This window comes from Pogona vitticeps, chromosome 1 (genome assembly GCF_051106095.1).
Source record: "Pogona vitticeps strain Pit_001003342236 chromosome 1, PviZW2.1, whole genome shotgun sequence".
NCBI classification, from domain to species: domain Eukaryota; kingdom Metazoa; phylum Chordata; class Lepidosauria; order Squamata; family Agamidae; genus Pogona; species Pogona vitticeps.
The window spans coordinates 259,216,695-259,234,681 of NC_135783.1; the positions used below are offsets into that span (position 1 = coordinate 259,216,695).

General features: G+C 40.7%; 1 protein-coding gene and 1 long non-coding RNA gene across 6 annotated transcripts in view; one reads left to right on the forward strand and one right to left on the reverse strand.

Moving 5' to 3' along the window:
• SPTY2D1 (SPT2 chromatin protein domain containing 1) overlaps positions 1-4,615 on the forward strand; it is a 26,889-nt gene extending 22,274 nt beyond the window's left edge. Inside the window, exon 6 of one of the 2 annotated variants that reach the window (XM_020810910.3) lies at positions 81-4,615. In XM_020810910.3, coding sequence (XP_020666569.3) covers positions 81-177 — 97 coding nt within the window. In that variant the 3' untranslated portion in view covers positions 178-4,615. The remainder of the gene's footprint in view (positions 1-80) is intronic. The other variant, XM_020810909.3, reaches the window with a different exon arrangement.
• On the reverse strand, positions 3,441-17,957 carry LOC110088547 (uncharacterized). 4 transcript variants are annotated; one of them, XR_013540868.1, is made up of 3 exons: positions 17,828-17,957; positions 5,693-5,801; positions 3,441-3,671 (listed from the first exon to the last, which is right to left on the reverse strand). It is a non-coding gene; the product is annotated as an uncharacterized LOC110088547 (long non-coding RNA). The 4 variants fall into 4 exon arrangements; XR_013540870.1 differs by lacking the exon at positions 17,828-17,957 and adding an exon at positions 9,334-10,295; XR_013540869.1 differs by lacking the exon at positions 17,828-17,957 and adding an exon at positions 7,358-9,219.
• Positions 17,958-17,987: the final 30 nt, after the last annotated feature.

The following is a 17,987-nucleotide window of genomic DNA, read 5'->3' on the forward strand; positions in this document are numbered from 1 at the left end:
TAATTAACTATTTGCTGTTTTTATGTCTAGCTTGTAATTATCTTTTCACTTTAGTATGATTATTTTTATTTTTATTCTAGTTTGAGACTTGGAATAAAAGAAGATCTAGAAGAGCTGAAACGTGAAGAGGAGGAATTGAAACGCAAGAAGCAGGCAAAGAAGCTAAGAACTCATTAACTGATTTGCCGCTACTGATTTTCTTGTTACTCCTCCTTTGTCCCTATTCTTCTGCTTCTCCCAGCTTTCAGCTACAGTTTTACTTTGCACATGAAAGAGTAACAAACTGTGCAGAAGATGGAAATCTAGAAATATGAGGTTGGCCTTCATACTTAGTGGAATTCTGCAGCTGAACAAAGAATGATCTGGAGCAGAGTTTTTCCTCAAATTCCCCTTTCCAGTTGTAATTCCCACTGCCACTTTCTGTACTGTTGTGGATCATGGGCAGCTCTGACAGTGTAGCAAGTGGTGTTGGAACTTGAAGGGAGAATCTGAGAAAATTCCCATCCCAGCACCTTCTTTTGTTAGGAGGCCTTTGCTTGGCTGTCAGTGCACTCCATGAACAGAAAGAGCCCTTGGGTTTATGGAGAGCAACTCTACATCTAAGCTGTGATTCTGTAGCTTGGTCCCAAAACACTTATTAATATCTGCCAAGGTTTTCTCTTTACAAAATAAATAATGCACTAATGGAGAATTAGTTGCAATAAATGAAAGAAATGAATGTTACTATTATCAAAAGTAGTTCAAAGATGCTAGCAAACTACTGATAGACCGTGAACTGGCTTGCATCAAGTGGGCCCACAAATGAATAAGCCAGTCTGTATTCTTGTATTATTATTTTAAAATTAGGGCATGCTTCTGTTCTCTCCTTTAAAAGGAGAGAACAGAAGCATGCCCAAATGAACATTCACATTTTTTGTTTAAGTAAAAGACAGATTTTTTAAAATGTAACTGTTATTTTGACAACAATGTTAATCTGTACTGTGATTTCCTGTTTGAAAAGGGTTTCTGGAAAAGCAACATACTGAAAAATCAAAATTTTTGACATTACATACTTTCCTGTACAACTAGCAACTGTGAAATAAACAGTCAGCAGTATCTAGCATGCAGAAAGAGACAGCAGCAGCAGATTTGCCAGTATAAATCCCTCCTGCCTGATCTGCAAAATGAACTTGCTGACGCTAGATATGGGGCTGTTTTGCTGGCCTACTGAATTTCTTTTGGAGCCTTGGGGAAAACCCTGTGTAGTCCCAGTTAGATTGAAGTTTCCCTTGAACTGGGATTGTGCCCACTGCCTGATACTTTCCTCTCCTGCTATGCAGAAGATTGAGTTGGGCTATTTGTGTCATTTAGAAATTCTTCCAGTATGAAATAGGACCAAACTGATCACTTTGCCTCCTAGCTGAAGCCTCATTGCCAAAAAATAATAAAAATATATCCTGAAAAATGTACACTTTAATGTTTTCTATATTATTTTATGACTTTCACTTAATTAATTTTAGGAATATGTTTTAATATATATTTCCCCACTTTTCCCCTCTAGTTTTAGATTAAGTGCATATAGCGTAACACCTCCAAAGCCTACTGTACATTACAGCTGTTACTTCATCATTCCATCATATATACTGGTTTAGTCTGCATTCCAGTATTCATCTCATATGGGTGTACTTATAGTTTTTCTGAACAATCGCTTGATACATTTGCTTGAATGATTTTTCAGGAGACATAACAGCTCTCTTAAGTTTGTCAAAAGGTTATTTCTGTTTCTGTAACCATGGGCTGATTTCAAGTTTGACACACTGTACTACAAAAGAAATGAAAGTAAATGTGTGAATGTTGTGAATGCTATAGGTTTATTGTGCTCTTGAATTTCAGTTCCATTTTTAGTGTTTTATTCATGTAGCCATAATGTGAAGTCACAACAAAAAGATAGCATTACAGTTCCTCAAAATTGCATCAACCAGCTTTCCTTGGACTTTCTGTTCTTCTAAAAATCAAGACTAAAACATTTTAGATAGGCATTGGGTGTTGTGGCAGGGACTACTAAAGATGTCAAAAACTGTGGTGGAGATAACCTCTTCATAAGTATCTGGAAATAAGAAATCTGACTTTTTAATACAGTGGTAGAATGTGATGATGAATTCAAATCAGAGTATAAATGTAAAGAAAATAAGAGGAGTGATATTTCCTTTTAAAATAATGTAGCCTTTTTTGTTTAACTGTGTGTGGTTTGTGAAACCAGACAGTTGTTGCAATTAGCATGCTGCTTGACAGGAACTCTTTACTTTAAAAGTCTGTTGTGACCATGTGTACTTTACCAACATTTTGTTATAGTCAGTTAATATGCATACATATGAATTTTGCAACCATTTGTTCTTTCAAGACAGTGACCGTTGGAAACATGATCAAGTTGCTGTACATTTTATAATTCTCAAGTATATTTCATCAGCCCACATAATGGGCACTACAGTCATGCCCCACTTAACGATTGCCCCACATTATGACGAATCCGCTTTATGACTATCTTTTTGCGATCGCAAAATGATGTTATAAATGGGGTTTTTTTGCTTTGCGAAAATTGGTTCCCTGCTTCAGGAACCGATTCTTCGCATTACGACGATCAAAACAGCTGATCATCGGGTTTTCAAAATGGCCGCCGGGTGCGCAACATGGTTCCCCGCTGTGCTTAGGGATGGATTCCTCACTATACAGGCACCGAAAATAGCCGCCGTATGGAGGATCTTTGCTGAATGGTGAGTTTTTAGCCCACTGTAACACATTAACTGGGTTTTAATGCGTTTCAATGGGGTTTTTTGGCTTTACGACGTTTTCGCTCTACAGCGATTTTGCTAGAACGAATTAACGTCGTTAAGCGAGGCACCACTGTATCTTGTTATGTAAAGTTAAGCTGCCATAAACTGGATCTGGCGCCAGAAATAATTAAGGGGCACCTTGGAATCAGAAAGTGTTCTATCTCTGCTTTCAGGTTCTGCTGTAAGGTTGCCTTTTGCCCAGGGGAAGCCTTTGAGGGCCTTAGGATAGGGACAAAACAGCCTTTAATGGTCAAAATTGCTGCCAGCTAACTACTGCTGGAATTAGGACTGCTGATGGCTATTCAGCTGTGCTTTTTTACTATTAAAGCCACCCCACTCAGGAGCTTTAGAATCTGAAAGGGGAATTGGAAGCTTTCATTTTCAATTATTTCCAGTAACAGATCCAGTTTACACTGATGTAACTTTACAAAACAGGATTGTGCACAATGTCTTCAGCAAATCACAGAATTATAATACAACTCTGTATGGCCCAGAATCCTAACAACTTTTAAAAATCCATATGCATGTTTTAACCACATTTTGCAGATTTAAATCAAGACTGTATTCTGAAACTCTTCAGTGTTACTTGCCTTGTGGAAGGTGACTTGAAAGACTGAACTGTACTATCAATCTTCATAATTTTGCTCTTTTAATAACAATTTGACATTTCATACAGCACCATGAATACTAGTGTCACATTCTAAATACAGAGTATTATAGTAGTATTATTTTTTCACATGACACACTATCGAACATTTGCATTCTTGTTTAGAGAAATACTTTCCTCTTCATCTTATTTCTTCCTCTTGAAAGCAGCTGCTGGATGGTGTCATTAGTCAAGTAGAATATTCAACTTTTCTCCTGAGGTACAGAAAACATTAAAACAGAGAGAAGTTGGAATATATTCTCTTCTTGGTGTGAAATATTGTTGGTGACTCCATAGACTGCTATAGCAAAACTATGGGTTGGTTGCAGGTTCTCTCCAGTGGCTAGAAGATGTGCCTTTTACACATTTATGCCTTTTCCAGGAATGTAGGAATAAGGACAAAGAGTTAATTCTACTGTTTAAAGATGTGTTGAAGCTTGACAATGTGAATTGAGTTTTTAATAAATCACTTCCACGTCTTGCTTAGCACAACTATAGTAGTTAATATTTATTGATATTACTAAATAAACTTAAGGGCACTTTGTATTTAATTAAAATACTTCATTCTACTGTTGTCTTCTATGTATTTTACTAATGCTGTACTTAGAATTTTTACAGCAGTTATCAGAGGCCAGAACAGTGTGTATCATGAAAAAGCTTTAGTGAAGAACCTCAATCTGTTTTTCTAAAACAGAACTCTAAAAATGTGTAAAACCTTATTTTTATATAAACTCCCATTTTAATCTAAAATAATTAAAATTTTATCTGGCTTTTGTGTTCTGTAACATTAATTATCCCATAACTAAATTGTATTTCTATACAGTATATGTAGTAGGAGGCCAAAACACACTGGAAAGAAAAAACAGTTTTGAAAAGACTAGTGAATAAATTGTGCTGATTATGTTGGATTTCTATTTATTTTGTTGAGTCACAGTAATACAATCAAATATTCATGTCTGAGGATGCTTTTGGAGTCCATGTTATGTTTTTGTGAACCTCATTGTGTTCAACACAATGTGACAAATCAGGTAAAAACTGTCAAGCATAACTGTTTTTTCTGGTGCCACGGAAGTGTATGCTTTTGCACATACGGAGTGCAGTCTGAAGCAAATTATGTATATAATAAATTGCAGATATTAAACTTTTCATTGAATTTTCATTGGTTTGCTTTAATTTGAAGGGGATATTAAAGTGCCATAGTGCTCCCTTCTACAAGAGTTTGTAAAGTACATTGTTCCTTAATGTTATCCCTGAGGAAAAATGCTTGAATATATTCTCCCAAATGTCTGAATTGTGCACAGGATGCTATGATTTGGCGTACTTTATTTCAAACAGGTAAGATAAAAATAGCTGAGTCATGAAATGAATCCAATACAAGAAGTTCTACAGTACTTAGTTGACTAGCCCACTATATGTCGTATTTCTTAGTATAATAAGTTGCCACTAAAGTAGGAGCACAGAATTACTGGAACTTACGGAGATGACTCACCAAATCCTCACTGATTCAGCAAGCCTATCTTAGATATGACTTACTGTGCTAAGCAATAGGATTTCAACCAAAGGCTGAAATCCAGTATTAACTTGCAACTAGAATAGGCCCATTGAATCAATGGGGATTTGGTGAGTTAATTCTAATTGATTCAATATGCCTATTGGTGTTGTGACTACACTGGATTTCTGCCAATGTATCTCTTCTTTTTGCCAAATGTTTGGAAACATGCCTAAATCATCAGAGGCAATATATAAAATGTATGGTATGGAAAAGAACAATAAACAGAATATTCGACTATTCCACAGACCTGCAGAACACAAGATTCTTGCTGCCTTTTCTAAAAAATCTCAATAGGCAGAACTTGTTGGATTTGCTTATGGGATTGTAAATAATCTCCCTCAGCCTACCCTGTAATTGAGGAGGCACGTGATTGGTGAAAAATGGCTTATAAAATTATATATACAGAAAACACACTGTTAAAACTTCAAAATGTAGAATGTTCATCTTTTAAAAATGAACATTGGTTCAATTCTAATGTCTGTCCAGATGTAAAGTTTGTACTGCTTTTCTGTGCTTGAGAGAGGCAAGGTGGTATCGTATGACAAAGCCACCAAGTAAGCCACAAAGTTAATTTTAAGAGGCCATAAACCCATTACTTGTGTGAACATTGCATCACTGTGTTCAATACTATATTAATAAGCTTCTAAGCAGTCCTAGAATTTACTACTCTTCTAAATAGCACACCTGAAAAATCTTCTGTGTTCTTCATATAAATGGAAATTGTGAGCTGGACTGTATTTCCAATACACAAGATGAATTAATGTTTGTCACCTTCCTTCTTTGCTGGTTCAGCCTGCAAATCAAACATATAGGATATTACAAATAGGTTTGGAGAGAAGTAGTTTTGTCTGACCTACATTTATTCAAGAAATCGTACTGTGAGGCACAGGACTAGGTTCAAGAGATTGAGATTCAGATGGATGTTTAAAGCATACAGACACAAAAACGTAACAAGTAACAATTGTTTAAACGTCTTTTCTGTTGTCTGCTCAATAACCAATAGGACTGGCTTGTACTCAGGCCTAAACCTGAAATTTCAGGCCTTCGTAATTCTGTGCAAAGAAGAATATAGTTATCCTATTCTGATATGTGTTGTGCAAATTAAACATAATTGGTCTTGAACCATATTTCCTGCTATATTTTGTGACTTGATCATTCCTCTTGATTTTCTCCTTCTTGGGTGTACATCTAAATGTGATGAGGTGGTTTGAAGGTGTTGGGGAAGTTGGAAGCAGTGCCATCAGGGAGCTAGATTCTTTTACCAATCTGGACTCCTAGCAGGGTCACCCAGGATGAAATGATCAAAGCTGCGACAGCAGACTAAAATGCAGTCACCCTCTTTAGGATTAAAAGTAACATCAGCAGAAAATAATGGATAATTCCAATGGTGACGGGAGCAAAGAAACTCTTGAAGAACAGCTACTGGACAGCAGGAGTAATGGAAGGTGAGATGGGCAGAAAGTCTTTCACAGATAATGGTAATGACACTCAAGCTGAATCTTCTTAGTACTGTGCAGAAGAAATCAATGGTAAACCGCTGCTGAATATTGGGAAGAGCAAAAGTCTAGTATGCATTGTGCTGTCACGATGCAAATAGATTAAAGATATAGGAACATCCGATTCCTGCTATGCATAGTGTGCAAAGGAAAGTCTAATGCTGTACAACACATATAACTGGAACATGTGAAATACAATTATATCAAAGTATAATAATTTTACTAATGTATACGGTACTTGAATCTGGAAAGGAAGAAATTGAATGTTTAAACACTGCAGTACTTGGTGTGAGTATATGGAAGTAGGTTGGACTTAGGACATTTTAAGTCAGACAATTACAACGTATTTTACTCTGTCAATGATAAATCCAGAAGAAAATGTTTGGTTGTAATAAAGTGGTGCCCTGCTTAAGGATTACCCCGCTCCACGACGAATCCACTTAACGATGAGGTTTTTGCGATCGCAAAACAATGTTTACATGGAGAAAATCCGCTTGACAACGAGCAGTTCCCTGCTTCGGGAACTGATTTTTCGCTAAACGATTATTAAAAACAGCTGATTGGCAGCTCTCAAAATGGCCGCCCGCTGTGCAAAATGGCTCCCCGCTGTGTTAAGGACCGATTCCTCGCTCTACAGGCACCAGAAAATGGCCACCCTATGGAGCAGTGAGGTATTTCGCCCATTGGAAAGCATTGAACGATTTTCAGTGCATTTCAATGGGCTTTTTACTTTCGCTTGACGACGACTGACTTCTACAGCAATTTTGCTGGAACGGATTATTGTCGTCAAGCGAGGCACCACTGTACTGAGGCAAGATGTAATATAGGTAACTAGGATAGTGCAAAGACTGACCAAATAATACCAATCAGACTTCTTGGGAAACCAGTCATTGCAACCATCATTCACATCTCTGCTCCAACTACAGATGCTGAAGGAGAAGAAATTGAAAAGTTTTATGCAAGTACCACAGGAAGCTGATCATACATGAAAACAGAATGTGCTGATTAATATAGTGACTTGAACATAAAAGTAGAACATAAAGCAGAACCAAAGATTGTTGGGGAGTTTGGTGAAAGAGAAATTAAGCAAGAGAATGATTCATAGCATTCTGTGAAGCCAACAACTTGCTTATTAAAATACATGCTTCAGGTAATAAGACAGCTGTATCCGGGTAGTGAGTATAGTACTTAAAGCCTTGTAAGGAGACTCCTCTTCCCTCCTGCCAGGAGTAGCTAGCCAACCGGGCTCCGGAGCGATTGGAAGGAAAAGCGGGGCCACTGCTAGTGGCAGACATGTGAGTGGATTAACTCCAGCTGTGCAGGGATATTCATATTTGAATACCCCCATATCTAATAGTAAGCAAAGAGGCTATGTAATCGGAAGTAGTAGATGGAGAAACTGTATTCTGTCTGCCAAAACAAGACCAGGAACAGATTGTGATACTGACCATAAATTGTTAGTATCAGAAATTAGAGTGAAACTGAAGAGGAACATTAGAAGAATCATAGTGCAAAACAAAAAAAAATTCTGATTAATTTAAACTCCATATAAAGGCATTATTAAAATCATCTGACCATGAACCAGAGGATATATGGATGGAAACCAGAGAGATCAGGGAAGATGCAAGAAGATTATTTCATTAGTCAAAAGGAAACAAACATCGGATGAATGACTAAACTTAAAATAGTTAAAGAGAAATGAAAATCAGAAGTAAAAGATGAGAGAAATAAGGTCAAAATCCTGAATGCAACCTTTCAGCAATTGCAATGTAGAGGCAAAGAGAACTATTAAAATAATTAGTGCAAGGAAATAGACAAACAAAAGAGGAAAAACAAGAAATCTCATAAACTCCAAGATATATAAAAACAATTATACCTAGATTATGGATGCTGAAAGAACAAGGGAATATATTATCTGTCATAAATTTGGATTTAGACTTTTGAGTCTGTGGGAAACGCTGTTAGGAGATTTCTTAGCAGAATAAACAAAATGTTCCTGTGAATTTCTAAACGCACCATATTATTCTACTCTCTGGAGGAATAAACCAGGCAGAGGGCTAAAAAAAGGTTATTACATTTATTTAGAAAACATTTGTTAGAAAAGCCCATCCTACATTAAATAGGAGACCATGTCTCGAGGCCAGAGCACATGACCCAGAGAGGGGTTTTTTTTTAGACTTGGGGGGGAGAGATTTTAAGAAGATAAGATGGAAATGGCAAATTTTTACTCTTTAAAAGGAGCAATAGGACAGTGAGATAGCCAATGAATGGAATAGTTACAACCTACCCTTTCTTCCAGAATGCCCCTATTAGGCATCCCTGGGGAAAGGGACAAAAGAAGTGATGTACTAGGGGATTCTTCTAACATTATCTGACCAAGATAAAATAAAGAAATTATGGAAACATTGACTGACATCCAGGTAAAGTTACAACATGTAAGCCAAAAAAGTTGGACTTCAATTCCCATCAACCCCAGCCTACATAGCTACTCAATAGGTAAGGTATTATGTGAGCTGTAGTTACAAACTTCCAGTACCAGATATTATATTGTCCCATATTTTTTTATTACCATGATTTTGTGTGTGTGTGTGTGTGTGTGTTTAACTTATTGGAGGTAGATGTGGGTTATGTCGGGTTCTAGGCATGCTCAAATGACTCATATCCCTCAATGGATCTGGACCTATGAGAAAAGTCTTGATTTCTTATGATGTGGATTGAACCCATTTCAGATATCTGGAACTCAAAACTCTTTGAGCTTACATCAGACTACAAACCAAAACTAAGGTCATTTGTATGACATTTCCATATTATATTTCAAAATATACTCACCTTAGTTTTTGGAATTTTCTGTATCAGCTCTGAAACCAGAAGGAAGATCAGCCATGTAATGACAATCATTGTGACTCACTGGGTTTTGCCACTTACAGAATATAACTTGAAATGGCTGGTTTTTAAGGATAAAAAGACAGCTTCGGATATCTCCTTGTGATTGACTGACTGTACATAGATCAGTACTTCAGATTTATTACTGACTCTGTGATGCATCTGACTGCGCAGTGAACTTAGTTGTGACATCATTGTCTAAGTAAGAGTTGTCCCAAGCATTGTGACATCACCAGAATATTTCTCTGACTAATCCAAAAGCCTCTCAAATGGATGATACCAGAATAGCCAAAGCAGGAGGCAGTGTTTTTTTAAAAAAAACTTTTATTTGGTTTTTTGATATTGATGTAGTTCAGGATTTATGAACAGAATCCAATGGGGGACATTTCATTATATATTTTTTAAAGAGCACTTTCCCCTCCTTCACTCCCGAAATCTGCTGTGGAGGGCTTGGAAATCCTCTACAGATAGATTTCAGGTGGTATCAAGAGGGGCGAGGACAGGAAGAAAGGCCCATCACACAGACACTGCTCATTGGATTTAGGCTTATGTGTAGAAAATGGTTCTAAATTAACATGAGAATTGCATAGAAAGAAGCCTTCTATGAGTAGTACAAGAATAATCAAATCAATACATTTATTGTTTCTGGTTAGGGATAAGGCCTTATGGATGTCTTGGATCTCAACTATCCTTACAATGAACATTAAGGACAAAGGTCTTGGCTTGCTTGTGGGAAGCCAAGTGCTTTCACAGTGTTTTCCAAAGTGGAGGGGTGGATTCTACTAAGTATTCCAGACAGTATGCCGCAAATAAGCCTTCATCTACGTATTTTTTGTGAGAGGAAGTGGGTTAAAATAGCTTACTCTGTGCTAAAGGTGTTAAAATGTAGAGCAGCTCAGATCCCTTACATCAGTGGTCCCCAACTGTGGGCCTCCAGATGTTCTTGGACTACAACTCCCAGAAGCCTTCACCACCACCTCTGCTGGCCAGGATTTCTGGGAGTTGAAGTCCAAGAACATCTGGAGGCCCAAGGTTGGAGACCACTGCCTTACATGGCACGAAAAGCCAAAGTATCTAACAATAGAGAAGAAACATTTCATGCAACACTAACAGCATCTGTTAGAAATTGCTCTGCAAGATATGCCCATAATGCTGAGGACCACACACTATTGAACTGGTGCATTTCAACATGCCTGATATGACATACAGACTGGCTTTTAATTGCAAGCATCTGTGGCTATGCCTTTTTCTTTAAGCAAGCTTCCCCTGAGTGACTGGCTGGCTGTTTTTTTTTTTAATGGATTGTTGTGTCTTATTGCTTTTAATGTGTTTTTGGTGTTGCTGCTATTTACTGTCTTTTAGTGTGTTATTTGTCTGATCCTTTTTAGTACTTGTATACTTATCTGTGAAGGTTCTCAGTCATCCAGGTGAGGTTATCTGAAAGTTGAATAATGGCAACTGGACTTATTAGGTTGAAAACCTAATAAGCCCACAGTTAATGACCCATAATAATGGGTGGAAAAGAATTGCAGAGGTGGGATTTTCACTCACCCTCAGTCCTTTGTCCATTTAAGGACCTTATTCAGGTTAAAGGGAAGTGAAACCAATGTAAAGGTAAAGGTTCCCCTTGACATTTTTAGTCCAGTCGTGTTCGACTCTAGGGGGTGGTGCTCATCCTCATTTCCAAGCCATAGAGCCAACATTTGTCTGTAGACAGTTTCCATTTGTCTGTAGACAGTGCGACTAGACACGGAACGCCGTTACCTTCCCACCGTGGTGGTCCCTATTTATCTATTCGCATTTACACGCTTTCGAACTGCGAGGTTGGCAGGAGCTGGGACAAGTGACGGGAGCTCACTCAGTCGCGGGGATTTGATCTTACGACTGCTGGTCTTCTGACCCTGCAGCACAGAGGCTTCTGTGGTTTAGCCCGCAGCACGATATGTGTATCAGGGATCTCTTACCAACTCTCCTCAAACTGAAGAAGCTACTTGGATGAGCAGCTAAATGTTTCAACCTAATAAGAAAGAAGTCCAGTTGACTCAACTGTGACAAACCCAGACCTACTGGGATATGCCACAGTTTCACTAAGCTGCCACCAACCATTCCCTGTAAGGAGTCACACAGACCAGGAATGGATTTTTAACAAATAAAGGAATAAGGTTTATTTAAACAACACACAGGGAAAATAAAATGATCAAGTGAATCAGATACAGTAACGTGGCTTAGTCTCAATCATACATATACACAGTTTGGTTCACACAGAACACTCTTAAATAAAGCACAGACCCTGAACCTATCAGTTCTGGCTAACCATACAGACACCTGAACCTATCAGGTTGGTACTGACTGACACACAGTAGTACCCTGTCTGACACACAGACTCCCACTCAAGCTTCTTCTCTCAGCTCTTCTCCCTCCAGCTTCTCCTAAACTTCTCCACACACGCTCCACATATATATACAGTACAGCCCCTCCTCCTGATGTCCCGCCTTCCACTCCCCATAGGATGGAACTTTCCCTCCAAACCCATGACAGACAGGTAACATCAGTGCTGTATGTAACACCTCCCCTCTTTATAAGTTGTTTTGTAGGGGGAAAGCTAAGGTGCTTTTCACCAAAAAACAACCTGGACACAAAACAAACAAAAACAGTCATATAATAACATACAATACCATACTTACTTATACTTACACTCTATTAGGCATTTAAACATTTACCATTAACAATACATCAAGTTACCTTTATTCATACAAACCAACATGTTTAATAAACAGACACATTTGACTTTTTGTCATCAAAATATATACATAGTCCATGTTTCTTTCGCCGTCTTCATTCTTCAGGTCTTCTTGACAAGGCGTCAGCAACACAGTTCACTGACCCTCTGACCACCTTCACTTCAAAGTCATAGTCTTGCAGATTTAAAGCCCACCTCATAAGTTTACTATTGTGGGTTTTCATTGTCTTTAACCATTGCAGTGGTGAATGGTCAGTGCACAGAACAAAATGTCTTCCCCAGATGTAAGGCTTGGCCTTCTGGATCGCGTAGACTATGGCCAGGCACTCCTTTTCCACGGTTGCCAAATGTCTCTCACCTTTCTGGAGTTTCCTACTCAGGTAGGACACTGGATGCTGGTCACCCTTCTCATCCTCCTGGCAAAGAACTGCTCCTACCCCACTGTTAGACGCATCGGTGTAGATGATGAACTCCCGGTCGAAGTCTGGAGCACGCAGCACTGGATAGTTGATGAGCGCCTCCTTCAACCTCCGGAACGCCTCCTCACAGTCGCTGGTCCACGGGATGCGGTCATCAGTCTTCTTCCTCGTCAGATCGGTCAGCGGAGCCGCAATCTCGCTAAACCTCGGGATGAACTTTCTGTAGTAGCCCACCAACCCAAGAAATGATTTGACTTTTTTCTTGGTGTTGGGTCTAGGCCAATCACGAACGGCTTCTATTTTGGCCTCTAGGGGTTTTATCACTCCTCCCCCTACCATGTGACCCAAGTATTTTATTTCTGGGCTACCCAGCTGACACTTGCTCTCTTTACAGAGCCTAGGCCAAAGCACTTCCTCCCCTGGGTCAAAGTGCCTCTCTCTGGCTTTGTGGTTATACCATGTTTTCTTTCTGACCTTTTGAGCTTGCAGGGTCTCTGCTGCTAGCTCTAGGTTTCTCTTTAGGTCATTCCTCAAAGAGTCTATGTATGTCACAATGTCTTGTGGGTCATCCGGGGTGATCTGCTCCCAATTTTGTTTGATTAAATCGAGTGGCCCTTTCACCCTTCTCCCAAACAAAAGTTCAAACGGACTGAACCCGGTACTGGCTTGTGGCACTGATCGATAAGCAAACAAAAGGGATTGCAGCTTCTGGTCCCAATTGTTTGGATTCTCTGCCAAGTAAGCCCTAATCATGCGCATTAGAGTCCCATTGAACTTCTCAGTTAACCCATTACTTTCAGGGTGATAGGCAGTGGTTTCCTTGTGCTTAATTCCACAGATTTGCCATAACCGTTTCATGAGCTTCAATGTGAACGATGCGCCCAAATCTGTGATTATTTCTGAGGCAAATCCCATCCTGGACATATACCCCACCAAGGCATCTGCCACTGTGTTAGTTTCAATGTTAGTCAAGGGAATGGCTTCAGGGTACCTCGTGGCATGGTCCACAATGGTGAGAATGAACCTGTTCCCCCTCTTTGTGGCCTTGGGCAAAGGTCCCACAATATCCACCCCTATGCATTTGAACGGAGTGTCAATCACAGGCAAAGGGCACAACTTTGCTTTGGTCCTGTCGCGGCTATTCCCCTGCCTTTGACACACATCACATTGTTTACAGAATTCTTTGATCTGCTTCCCTATTTCAGGCCAGTAAAAATTCTGTGTGATTCTCTGCTGTGTTTTGTTCACCCCTAAGTGCGCAGCAAACATGTCAGAGTGCCCCCTTTGTAAGATCATGGGGCGATACTTTTCAGGTACCACTAGCTGACTTCGGATCCCATCTCCCCCTTTTGAGATATTCCTCAGGGTCTCTCTATACAAAATCCCCTTTTTCTCTAGAAATCTCACTGGGGTTTCAGGTGTTAGCTGGGCGTCAGTCACCTGTTCAAAACACTTTTGGAGAGTGGCGTCTGCCTTTTGCTCTTGGCCAAATCGGCTGTCTGTGGTTAAGGTTTCCACCACAGCTTCTGAACTCCCTTCCCCTGCTTCCGTCTCTGGCTCATCAGTACCCCCCTGAACTGTCCCCGTGGTGGCTTGTGAACGTGTAATCACTAGCACCCGTTTCACATGTTCAGCCAGGTCATTTCCCACGAGCACGGCTGCTGGCAGAGTCGATGAAATCGCTAGCCGCCAAACTCCCCTCCAGCCTTGAAAGTTCACAGGTACCTCCGCTACTGGCAGTGAGATCACCTGCCCCTCAATCCCTGCCACCTTCATGCTCTCATTTGGGATTATATATTCCCTAGGAATAATATCTGGATGGCACAGGGTCACCTGGGAACAAGTGTCCCTCAGCCCCCGATACTGATGGTCAAGTATTCCTACGTCCACCCCTGCTGTTTCAAACAACTGAGAATCTGTTCTCACGAGCAAGCAGCGCTTGACCTCCACAAGGGGACCATTTTCCTCAGCCTGATCAGCAGATGTAACTGTTCCAGATTGAGTAGCCATGGCAACAGGCTCCCTCAGTGACAAGGGGCTTTGCTCTTTCTGGACACAGAACACAGCTTTTGGCTTGGTTCCACTCGAATCCTGAGGCAGGATTTTAGCTGCTTTAATTTCTCACACTCTGAGATTAGATGGCCCTTTCCCTGACAGAAATAACATTTTCTGCTATATTTTGAGTCTTTCTCATCTTGTTTTGGTTTTCCCTCCAAAATCTGAGGTCTTGGTTTCATGTCTGAGGGCTTCCCTTCACCATGGGCCCCTCCCCCTTGCTGGCTTTTCCCTGGTCCCTGAGAGTACTTGCTGTAGGTTTCTTTAGGTTTTCCTACAGATTTCTCCTCACCTAAGGGCTTTCTTATCTGGTAAATAAAATCTGCGATCTCGGCCGCTTCGGCCACAGATCTAGGTTTCCTTTCCCTCACCTGGAACTTCAGTTCCCCGTGGAGGACTGAATAAAACTGTTCCAGTGCTATCAAGTCTTTGAGCTGCTGAAAGGTCTCTGTCCCCTCCTGAGATAGCCATTTCTCTAGCAGCCTCACCAATTGGGCCCCCACTTGGGTAAAAGTCTGCTCTGGTTTCTTGGTGATTGACCTGAATCTTTGCCTCAGCTGTTCCGCATTTATCCCATGTCTGGCAAACACCAGTTTTTTAAACTCTGCAAAATCTTTCATCAGTTCCTCTGGCATCTCTGCATAGACTTCTGCAAGGCTGCCACTGATTAAAGATCGCATGATGGTCATCTTCTCAGTTTCCCTTACTGAGAAGTCCACAAACGCTCTTTCCACTAGGGAAAAGAACACTTCAGGACAATCTCCCTTGTGGTACACAGGGAATTTCTTCAGGTCAGTTTTAGACAATTGGCCTCCCTCAGAATCCCTATTGTTATTATTGTTCTGATTCATCAGTTCCAATTTTCTCAACTCAAACGCCATTTTCTCTCTCTCCAATCTTTCTGCTCTTTCCATTCTCTCTCTCTCTAATTCAAATTGTCTCTGTTTCTCTCTTTCCCTTTCCTCCACTTCAAATTGCCTCATCCTCAGTTCATGCTGTTGGGCTATGAGCATTTTCCTGAGTTCTGGGTTCTGTTCTCCCGTGCTGTCACCCTGCACTGAGCCAAATTCATCCTCAGAACCTTGGTCAACCTGGGGGTCTTTCACTTCACCCATTTCTGCCATTTGGCTTCGAGTCAAGGGCATAATCCCCCCCCCAGAACAGGCTGCTTTCAAAAGTCAAGCCTCAAAATAAAGCGACCACTTTTTTTTTTCTTCTTCTTTTGCCTCAGAACCAGCTTTCTATAGATTACTGCTGTTCTTCAGCACTAACTTGCAACAGTTGCGAGCCAGAGTCTACCCCCCTCTGCTAGGCCTTGCAGCAGGCAGGCTAAATCACTGCTACTTTACACAGCTTTGCCACAGCCTTTTTCCCGCCAAAACCGGTTGCCTCAGAGCTCCCTAATCTAGTCCCCAATCTGAGGTTACACGTTCTTCTACTAGCGTACCTCCCCGTGAGGTAAGCCTAGAAGATTACCTACGCGCTCTCAGATTGTCCCTGACTAGACCCCCCTTGCTCTGGGCACACTTGCCAAGGCTTTGCTGTACCACTGGACAACTGGACCAGTCGTATCCCACACGCTGGACACCAATCAATGTGACAAACCCAGACCTACTGGGATATGCCACAGTTTCACTAAGCTGCCACCAACCATTCCCTGTAAGGAGTCACACAGACCAGGAATGGATTTTTAACAAATAAAGGAATAAGGTTTATTTAAACAACACACAGGGAAAATAAAATGATCAAGTGAATCAGATACAGTAACGTGGCTTAGTCTCAATCATACATACACACAGTTTGGTTCACACAGAACACTCTTAAATAAAGCACAGACCCTGAACCTATCAGTTCTGGCTAACCATACAGACACCTGAACCTATCAGGTTGGTACTGACTGACACACAGTAGTACCCTGTCTGACACACAGACTCCCACTCAAGCTTCTTCTCTCAGCTCTTCTCCCTCCAGCTTCTCCTAAACTTCTCCACACACGCTCCACATATATATACAGTACAGCCCCTCCTCCTGATGTCCCGCCTTCCACTCCCCATAGGATGGAACTTTCCCTCTAAACCCATGACAGACAGGTAACATCAGTGCTGTATGTAACATCAACTTCCAGATATTGTATAGTTTTTAACTTGAAATATTGTGTTTGAATGATGTGAGCCATCTTGGGTCCTTCTTGAGGAGAAAGGCAGGGTAAAAATCTTTCAAATTGCCTATCTACTCAGAGACAGTGTCGAACACTTCCCTCCTCTGGCGAAGCCCACTCAGACAAGGAGGCAGGGCAGGAAAGCCCACAGTTCTGTCTCTGAGTGGCGACTGATCAATCAGAGGAGGTAGAGCAAGGAAATGTGCTGCTGCCAGTGAGTGGGTGATCACCCGGTCGGGGAGGAAAGCATACAGCATCTGCAGAACGCCTGTGCAGATGCTGTGCCAAACAGCACTTTGTGTTCATCACTAATTTTATGTATAAGTTTTATATTTAATTATTTTTAATATTGCAGTCATTTATTTTAGCTTTTGTTTCTTTTAATACTGTACGTTCCCGTGGATGAAAAGGCAGCAGATAAAACATTTAAAATAAAGAATAAAGCTTAGTAAATAAATAAATAATAAAGCTCAGGATGCTTACAGCCACTCTCCTCTTAAAGGGGAAGCATGGATTGTTTTAAGTAGAAACACAAATGGACAAGATTTTTTTTTCATGCCAAACACTGCTATCAGGGAGCCATATATCATAACTATATGCAAGCATGGACAGGCTTTTAATATTGTCTTCACATAAGTAGGTGAAAACTCAGGATTCCAGCCTGTTGCTGATCATGCTTCCTTGAAGCTAACCTCACAACTTTTTGTGCTGTTATATTGTATAAATAGCTACAAACATTTCATTTAAATAATGAGAGTTTTGGAAGTTAAACTGTGGGTACCAATGCACTGTAAACGTTCATATGGCTGCAAGAGACAGGTTTGTGCTCCCAAAATTACTCCATGGTATTATATAAAACTTTTACAGGAGCAAAACTGGTCTGTCGGTATTTCCAAGTTCCTACAACAATTTCAGCAAATGAAATGCTGCAGTCCAGGACGGAAAATCTTAGGAAAATCCTTTATGACCCAAGATAACAAAACCAGGAGCCGCGATGAAGCTGAAGCTGTGTTGTTAACATAAAATGCATGCACCGCTTCCAAGTCCCCGCGACTTGAGCCGGCATACCTCCTGGTCGAAGGTGAGGGGCGTGAAATAGAGCAGCAGCTGTAGGGCTCCAAGCCCCACGGCCCTCCTTCACACAAGCGAGGGGGGGTCACGGTGGTAGCGGGCTAGTCCAGGAGCAAAGCGAACCGCTTTAGGCAAAGCTGTGCTGACAAGACCCGCC